We start from the raw sequence: 8,708 nt of genomic DNA on the forward strand, positions 1-8,708 counted from the left end.
AAATACACACTCACTCACACACACACAATGATAGGGGAGGAGGGGAGACACTGTACCATTACTTCCTCAAACGTCGTAGCGAATAAAAAGGCAAGTAGCTCAGTCTGCACCTTGCAACGTGGTGCAAGCCTCTGAGATTTAAGAAGTGGAATCCTGCATTGTCCTCGCCTCTTATCGTCCTGCTGCACGTTTGCACGCAGTCGTGCACGCAGCTAATCAGGCGCTGGCCGAGCCCCGCATCCACGACACCCACTTCACCCAACTCCCAGCTGATACGCAGTCCTCACCAAACCCACAGTCGTCCACAATACCCTTATCAGTGTTCCAAAACAAGCCGTCGCACGCCGCAGACCGTGTTTGCCCGTTCCCGACAGGAACAGAGAGGAGGCCGCTAAAAGAAAAGGAAAAAAAAACAACAACAAAAAGTGTGTGACAACATGTGACTTCTCAGTTCCATCTGTGCTGAATGGATATGCCAGACTCGGGCATAAAGTTACCGTGGCAACAGAGCTACAGCCCTGATTGGAGGTCACGCAGAGATGAAGGCTGACGCGGACTAAAGGAAAAAAAAAAAAAAAAAAAAGGCTCGAAGACCATCTATAGCGGCCAACATGAAGACGGCCTGTTAACTCACCTGCACACGCATCTAGAGCCGACAAACAAGAAGGTCAGAAACACGCCTGCCATGACGGGACGTGATGCAATACAGCATGGAGGAACATAATCTGAGAGACCAGGACTCTGCACTCGATGACGCAGAGGCCCCTTCAGCACTTTATCCTGTTCTCTTGTAAACACGAAGCTCTGATTGTGAGAGGGGAGTTTCATTTCACACACACACACGCAGAGATGTAATCTCCGACTAATCACATTTGCAGACCTGGGACCGAGCAGTTACACCGCGGTCCTGGACAGATGGGCCAGCGTTCGTCAGGCAGCGCTGGGATTAAGTGGCGGTGCGGCGTGCAGCTACCGATGGGTGGCTTCCTCCAACCGGCCGCCGGTCTGATTACGTTACAGGGAATCTGTGTCGTTACTGCGTTCCTACGCAGCTTTAATGACTCAAAGGCATTACTGTTAGTATTGGGGCTGAAACAACTCAGATTAAGTGTGATGAATAACTGGCAGACTCAAAAAAGGCCATTTGCTGAAAGAGCACAGTCAGCAGTAAATAAGCCAAAAAACTGTGCAATATATACATGTGTATATTTTTCATTTAAGATGAAAACACCTTTGTCCGTAAATATTCTTTACACAAAACTCAGGTGATGTAGTTTTAGCTTCACTAAAGGGAAGCTATACGATTGCATTTTAAGCATTAAAATCTTTATTTTGCTATTTAGACAAAAGAAATTTAATTATTTGCTTTTTTTTTGTATTTTGAAAAATGTATGAAAATAGCTAAAGAGGTAAAATCAAAAAATTAGTACAAGGTGTCGGTTTTTTTATCCAATTCATTTATAAATTTTTAGAATAATCCATTTACTAAAATAATCGTTAGTTGTAGCCGTAATTAATTTGCAGTAGATGTTTAGGTTGAGATCGGATTTTAACAAACACCTTCATTCAATCATTTTAATTGATGCCAAGATTAATCTATAAAGCTATAAGGCTTTTTAGCATCTGCTGATACTCTGATTTACAGCTAATTTTACATCCAGAGATAAGGCCACACAGATTAATAAAACATTTTAAATAACCGATTATAGAGCAGGAACTGAATTCTGGGGATTAGTTGTAAACAATGGTACATCATCAGCATAGAGGGAGATCCTATATTATGACTTTACAAGAAAATTTGGAGAATATTTCTGAGCAAAGTAAAGATACCAAATGCTGATGTATTGAAAACACTCAAAGCTGGAGACCAAACCAAAATAACTTTGCATTTTGTTGTCTGAAAACGCTGAAAAACAAGCACTGTTAAGTATGACTGTGACACAATTTTACAGCCAAACTGAAGTAGGTCTCGAATGCACCTTTTAATGAAAGTAGCTAGCAACATGGCTGCCAGTTGTGTAAAAATCTAACTAGTTTACTGCCAGCTCTTGGAGGAGGAATCACAAGAAAAACCTGCCTTCAAAAGCCAGTAAAAGTGGGATTCAAACGGTTAAACAAAAGCAGGGATCAGAGGTATTCATTTAGGGTAGAAGTATTTTGAATGTTTACTCTCAATTCCATGAAATTAGCTTGAAGTAACAAGTACCCAGGTTGGTGGCTAAGATCGAGAAGGCCCCACCACTTAACTCTCGTATTTTCATTCAGTTCTGAACCAAACCTCTCAAAGTCCAGGAGCAAAAATTTAAACATGTCATTATAAAAGCACTGCAAACATCCAAGTTTTTAGAACTTGCTCAGAATTGTCATCATCTTCCAAGAATGTCCTCTGCACATTACTAAATGTCAAGGAAGGCGGTTACGAATAAAAAAAAAAGAGCGGGATTGTATCAGTCTCCTCTGAATAACACTACAGCTCTGTAAAAAGGCACGCCAAGTCATGAGTCTGAACCCGAGACCTCTGGGTCATTTGTGACGCGTGGAGAACAACAAACTCACACAGCCGTACGAAATATCGAAATGTAACCTTCTTGAATTCCTCAAAAGAAAAATCTCGAGGGGAGAAAAGGGAGATACGACGTCACAGGAGGGGGGAGGCCGTTTGCGTGTGAGGGTGTAGAGGGGAACGCAATAGTGAAAGGCCCCCAGAGCATTCTCGTAGGTCTTTCAAAATCACATCTAGAGCCATTATGCAGCAAACAGAGAGCAACGTGTCGATATAGCAGCCAGAAAACGCTTAGGCATTCCATGGGTGGTTTACTTTCATTTAGCCAATTCACAATAAGAAGTCATTGAAAAATGTAAACAATGGTCCACCCTATTCTCTGAATAATCTCAACAGTAATCAGGAAACATTAACGGATAAAATCGAGTTCTAGTCAGGGTGGCGCAGGACGTTTTCAGCTGTGCAAACCGAGTGTTCATGACCGCTCATGTGGCATGCTCAAACAGCTGAGAGTCAAAGAGAAACCAACAAAAGGAAAGTTAACCTTCAACAGATATTCATGCACTATGCCCCCAGAACGTTGTCCACATTATCTTGCTTTACAACCACCATCTTCAATGTGTTTTACTCAGATTTAATAGAGCAATTCACAATTGTAAAGTGGAAAGTTGTGTTCAAGTTGTGCGCTCAAAAAGTCGCGGGAGCAAACAGGATTTTGAAAGAAATCCCATAAGGAGGTTTGCATATGTTAAATTTAAAAGAAGATTTTTTTTTGGTCCATGTGCATTAGTTTTCCTGTGTGTGGAGAAAAACTAATATTCACATTACCATCCTCATGGTATAACAGGGTGGTAGCTGCATCAGGAAATAGGGAAGTTGGTTAGAGTTGATGGGAAAACTAAATAAAAGGGCAATCCTGGACGAGGATACAAAAGACCCAAGATGGAGGAAGCCAAAACCTACAGGCACAATGCAATGTCTTCAATCCAATTCATGTGTTACAGTCACACAAAGTCTACATCAAAAACCATAAGAGAAGTCGGGGGGAAGACTTAAAAATGTACTTTAAAAAATTGATGCTCCCGATCCAGTCTGTCTGGGAGAAAATGTTGCCCAATGATAAATCATGTGCAAAACTGGTAGAGACATAACCCCGAAAGAAGTGGCAAAGGATGTTTCTGTAAGTAATGGAGAAACTGAGATCCTGAATAAGAAGAGACGTCATGTGTTTATTTAAAATAAAAAACAAAAAGAAAGCCATGTATGCTTTTCATTTCACTTCCCAATTACGTGCTACTTTGTGTTGGGTCTATTAAATAAAGTTAAAATGAAAATACATTATTTTTGATAGCTTGTAACGTGATGACATCTCTGATTCGGATTGTTTAATTTAGCCACAGTAGTGTTAACAGAAAATAAACATTTATAATTTATACAGGTGTTTTTTTTTTTTTTTAAGTTTCGACTCTACTTAATTTCAGGTCGAAAACCGCTTCTGGCCCATTTCCCAATTTCAAAATTCTCCTACTTTTCCTGTCGCACACCTTCCCCCGATATGCTAAGGCTAAGTTTGGGGTAAGCCAAGGCTGCCCCCTCGGTATTGTTTGCGGGTGAACCCCCCGCCACACCCATAGCGTTCCCCCCCGGAGGGGAGCTGTGCGGGGGGTTCATCGCCTATGAGCTCTCGGAAGAGGCAGCAGGTACTGCGCCTGCAGTGGCTAACAGCGAGCTAACTACACTGGCTGCCACACGTAAACTCAGCGGCCTTTGAATCACACGCTGAATATGAACGAACAAAGAGAAAGAGAGAGAAAAAAAATCAGCAATGCTCACTCTCCGAGTCTCCTCGCTGCTATTTTTACGCCTCCATATTAGCAAGTCACAAATACTGCTAACTAGCTTGACTCACTAGCTTGTAAAAGAAGGAGGGGGCGCATGATTTACTGCTGGCATCAGATCAAGCCCCTCTCCGCTCCCTCTCTCTGTATGCGGAGGGGCTATTTTAACCTCACCTGGGCTGAGTGAAGAAAAATAAAATAAAAGCTTTAATACATCTCTGCACCTAGCCACAGATACCAACAGTCTGCGTAAGGCAATCATCCCTGCATTAAGCGTGTCGTTTCTAATCACGCTTTCATTATGGATTCACGGTGCTTTGCTTATATATATATATAAAAAAGGAGCATCCTGTGAATAAAAACAAACACACCCAAATCCGTCCATGGGGATTTAACGTTGCCTTAGCTAGCTAGCTCGACGTCTGATGCGCGGGGGATTACCGAATGATGCGGCTCACGATATCCAAGTTGCCCCCCCGGGCCATTATGTGCGGTAACTCACCGAAATGCCCCGTTTTCCTCTGTCTCCGTCTGATGGTATTCCAGCGGGCACATCAGAGGACGGCGCTTCGCAGTTTTCTATAAACCACAACGCTCCGCAGCACAACAGTGCGTCTTGCAACAGCTGTGTTGTGTTTTGAATGAGAGCTGAGGAGGCGCACAGCGGACGGACGGGCGGAGCTTCCAGGGTGCTAACTGGGGCAGGCTGCTCATCATCCTCAGCAGACCTGCCTTTAGTACCCTCAAGTACAGAGATCTTTTGTCCGTCTCGGCATTATTGTTGACTAGTACAGTGTCAGTTTGACAGATGGGGACCGCGTTTCTCTTTGTTTATTGTTGCAGGCAGGGTGCAGTAGAACGCTTCCATGGGGCTTTGAAATAAGAGTAAAGTTCAAGTGTTTGCTTCTGCTTCCCTCTAGTGGTCACTTGCGGTAAAACTCCTTTTTTATTTTTAGTTTGGTAGAAGCAAAACTACTGCAGGTGCATCTCGGCAGAGGTTGGTAGAGTCGAGTACTCAACAATTGTTCTCAAATTTTAAGCAGAATTTTCCAAAAGTTTTATTTTTATCTGTTATTTTAATTTTCAAATGTTTCCTGTCACTGGATGTTATCTTTAAGCAGTTTTTGACATTTAAACAAATATCATCAGCTGTGCATCAGGTGTTAATCAGTTAATCATTTTTCACGCTACAGAAAATCCACAATAAACTCAAACATGTGTACCCAGAATAAGGTCATTTCACTCTGGAAAAAGAACAGTTAAAAATGTTATAATAACAACACCACAAACACATTCTTGTGCTTTGTTTCTTAACATTTTTACTACTGTATCCTTATCCGTACTTCTTTGAACAACTGCAGGTTACAAATTGCAGAAGCACAGAAAAAAAATATTAGAATTTCATTAATTTATTGTTTGGACGTCAACATTTTTCTATATCACACAAATGTACACAGTTGTGACAATCTTCAACAGATACATTGGAAAAAACACCGTATTGGTATCCCTTAACTGCAATTATCCCGTTTTACTCCAACAAAACTGCCTGAGGCGAAACAACGCATGGCAGCGTAAAAAAAAAAAATCAATCAAGCCTTCACTTGACAGCAACGTGTCTAAAATCACTCCCCAAATTTCAGCTGCCTTTCCTTTTCTGCCCCGTGCAGCTCCCTCGCTCGGTTCTTCAGATCCTCGGCTTTCTTCTCGTCCTTTTCCGTGCCGTCCCCGAGTTTGCACATCCGACTGGCGTTGGCGCACCCCCACACGTGTCCGAGTTCGCAAGCCCTGCTGGCGTACTTGAAGGCTTGACTCATGTTCGGCGGCAGCCCTTTGGCGTTGCCCTCGATGAACATGGCGCTGAGGTTGAAGCAGGAAGGGGCGAAGCCGCCAGCGCAGGCCTTCTCGTAGTACTCCCGGGCCAAAGTGGCGTCGGGGCCGCCGTCCAGAGCTCGTCCGTCGTGGGCTAGCAGACCGACGTTATGGCAGGCGTCTATGGACTTCTTTCCTCCAGCGTTGCAGGAGCGCACGAAGCAGGAATAGGCGGTTTTCAGACACTCGGTCACTCCACCTGGTGCACAGATTCAGCAGAGGCTCACTAAGACGACAGAAATCTGCTGTAAGTCTAAACACATTTAAAGTCTAAAAATTTAATTTGAAATCATATTAATTTAAAACAGGAAATGTAGCTATATTTGAACATAAAAACAGTCCATACACATCCCACGGTTCATTTTTGTAGTTTTTATGTGTTAAAGATGCATTAAATCGTTGTATCTTTAATAGGATTAGGATCAGGGATACATTAGGAATTTATTAACTTAAGAATATATGTACAAGTACAACAGCCAGAAGTCTGATTCATACTTGGGTACCAAAAGGAAAAAAAAAACAAAAAAAACATCCAGACAAACTTACTTGTTCCTCATCATCTTACTTATTGGTTTACTGTATGAGCAAGACATGCTGGGAAGGTGTTACTGCACTTTTGTTTTTCAAGAATTTACAAACAACATATTGAAGACAAAATACTTGAAATGTTGCTTACAACAACAAAAGGGCAGCTAACAGAACCAAAAGAAAAGTTTTCGTTGAAATGTTGAAGCAAAAATAAATCCATTTCAAACACTGACATAAAAAAAATAAAAGCTGAAAAATCATTGCTGGTGAGAGAGAAGGGATGGCCGCTCTCAGTTCTAGGGTTTTTACATGTCAGGGCAGAAATGTTATCTAAAAAAAAACAGTTTGAAAGCAATTCTGACTAAGTTTAATTGTTGGACTGATGGCCTCATATCTGACACACAGAGTGGTTCAAGGTCAACTCAGTAGCTGCAAGCTGAGCCCAAATCATAACACCTCCACCACCATAGGTCACAGTTGCTGTCCAGCGTTTTTCTACAGTCTTAAGTAGAGTTTTTAATGTGATTGATTGGAAATCAAGTGATTGTCTTTGATTAGACGCTATGTTTGCTAATGACAGTGTTGACTCTCTAGGATGTTTTTAACACGTTTGAGGCAGTAATTAAGTAACTTTAGAGCCTGATTAAGGCCACGTGATTGAACGATGGCAGTAATAAGAGTGAGTCCGCTCTTTCTTTCCTTCCAAAAAAAGCGGACTGTTCGCATACCTTTGCCGGTGACATGGTAAGCTCCGAGTTTGTAGCAGCTCTCCGAGTGTCCGTATGTGTCACAGTTGTGTTTCAGGACTTGTGCTGCAGAATCGTAGTTTTTCTTCACGCCATCCAAATAGTCTGCTAGCCTCTGGCACCCTAAGGAGACGCATCAGAAAGTTAGAGACACAGAGGCAAACATCACAAAGTAGCATTAAACTAAAACTATGATTCTATGACTCAAGGATTTTATATATATTATTTAAATGCATGGTGTTTGTTCTTTATGTGTCCATTTTATCTTATATTTATTCTCCATCTCTACTTTTTTTTAAAAAAAAACTTTGCTGTTATTGAGATATACATGTATTAAATGCTATAATATGTAAAATAATGTATTTGGGCAAATATTATATTATAATATATTGCCATAACTTAAAAACAACAAAAACAGCATAAAAGCATACAATAGATATATCTCTTAAAATAAAATAACTTGTTATACAATAACTTAAAACAACAGTATACCTACAGTAAAATAAGGTAACAACAAAATATAGTAACTTGGAATTACAGAAAAGAAAAACTTAAAATAAACTTAAAACTGTGTAAATTAAATAAAATAAATAACATTGCAAAACATGAAAAGAACGAAATAAGAATATAAAAGGCACAACTTTAAATATCATAAAATATATATGAAAAACATAGCCTTATTTCAGCATTACATAACAGCACAGCCATATAAAATACTGTAGCTTTATATCTCAGAATAACGTGACACAACATAAAATAGCAACGTGAGGGTCCGTGTTTCAGCACCGCTGGTCTGTGAACAGCTCAGGGTTGTAGTTACCTTCAGGGTCCTTCTCCTTGTAACATTGGTAACTGTACTCCACTCCCAGGTTGTCCAAGAACTGTTTCACCTCCTTCTCATCCTCGAAGTTTATAAGTCCAGCCATGACTCAACTTCTGTCAAGTCCGCAGCACAGCGGAAACATGAGCTGGAGCTGCGCAACAAAATTAGCTGTTTGAGTGGTTCCAAAGCTTCTCCTGCATGTGGACCCGGTCTGGTTCTGTTAGCACCAAAGCTGCCAGCTACCTTCCCTCGTGTGCTGCTTAACCTCTAAAAGCCGAGGAGCATTAGCTCTTTCGTAACCGTCCTGTGCGGGCTTCCGTAGCGCCGCCTCCTCTCCTAATGTACTTCCTGTGTTGTGACCTTTGTTTACTGTCAGTCTCTTCGCTTCAGCCAGAGGGGGA

The 8,708-nt window shown here is 41.4% G+C and overlaps 2 protein-coding genes across 4 annotated transcripts in view; both read right to left on the bottom strand.

Annotated features, from left to right (window-relative positions):
* The window catches only part of ralgps2 (Ral GEF with PH domain and SH3 binding motif 2), an 85,788-nt gene extending 80,736 nt beyond the window's left edge, over positions 1 to 5,052 (bottom strand). For 2 of the 3 annotated variants that reach the window (XM_014992002.2, XM_014992011.2), the window contains exon 1: positions 4,844 to 5,052. The gene's annotated coding sequence lies outside the window, so the exon portion shown is untranslated. The remainder of the gene's footprint in view (positions 1 to 4,843) is intronic. The other variant, XM_014991994.2, reaches the window with a different exon arrangement.
* A 582-nt stretch (positions 5,053 to 5,634) lies between these two features.
* Positions 5,635 to 8,705, bottom strand: coa7 (cytochrome c oxidase assembly factor 7). Its single transcript, XM_014992080.2, has 3 exons — positions 8,305 to 8,705; positions 7,467 to 7,607; positions 5,635 to 6,409 (listed from the first exon to the last, which is right to left on the bottom strand). The coding sequence occupies exons 1-3, from the start codon at positions 8,408 to 8,410 to the stop codon at positions 5,964 to 5,966; spliced, it is 693 nt and encodes a 230-aa protein (XP_014847566.2). The 5' UTR covers positions 8,411 to 8,705; the 3' UTR covers positions 5,635 to 5,963.
* Positions 8,706 to 8,708: the final 3 nt, after the last annotated feature.

Source organism: Poecilia mexicana, unplaced genomic scaffold, assembly GCF_051168715.1.
Source record: "Poecilia mexicana isolate PSO_F unplaced genomic scaffold, ASM5116871v1 scaffold_4, whole genome shotgun sequence".
NCBI classification, from domain to species: Eukaryota; Metazoa; Chordata; class Actinopteri; order Cyprinodontiformes; family Poeciliidae; genus Poecilia; species Poecilia mexicana.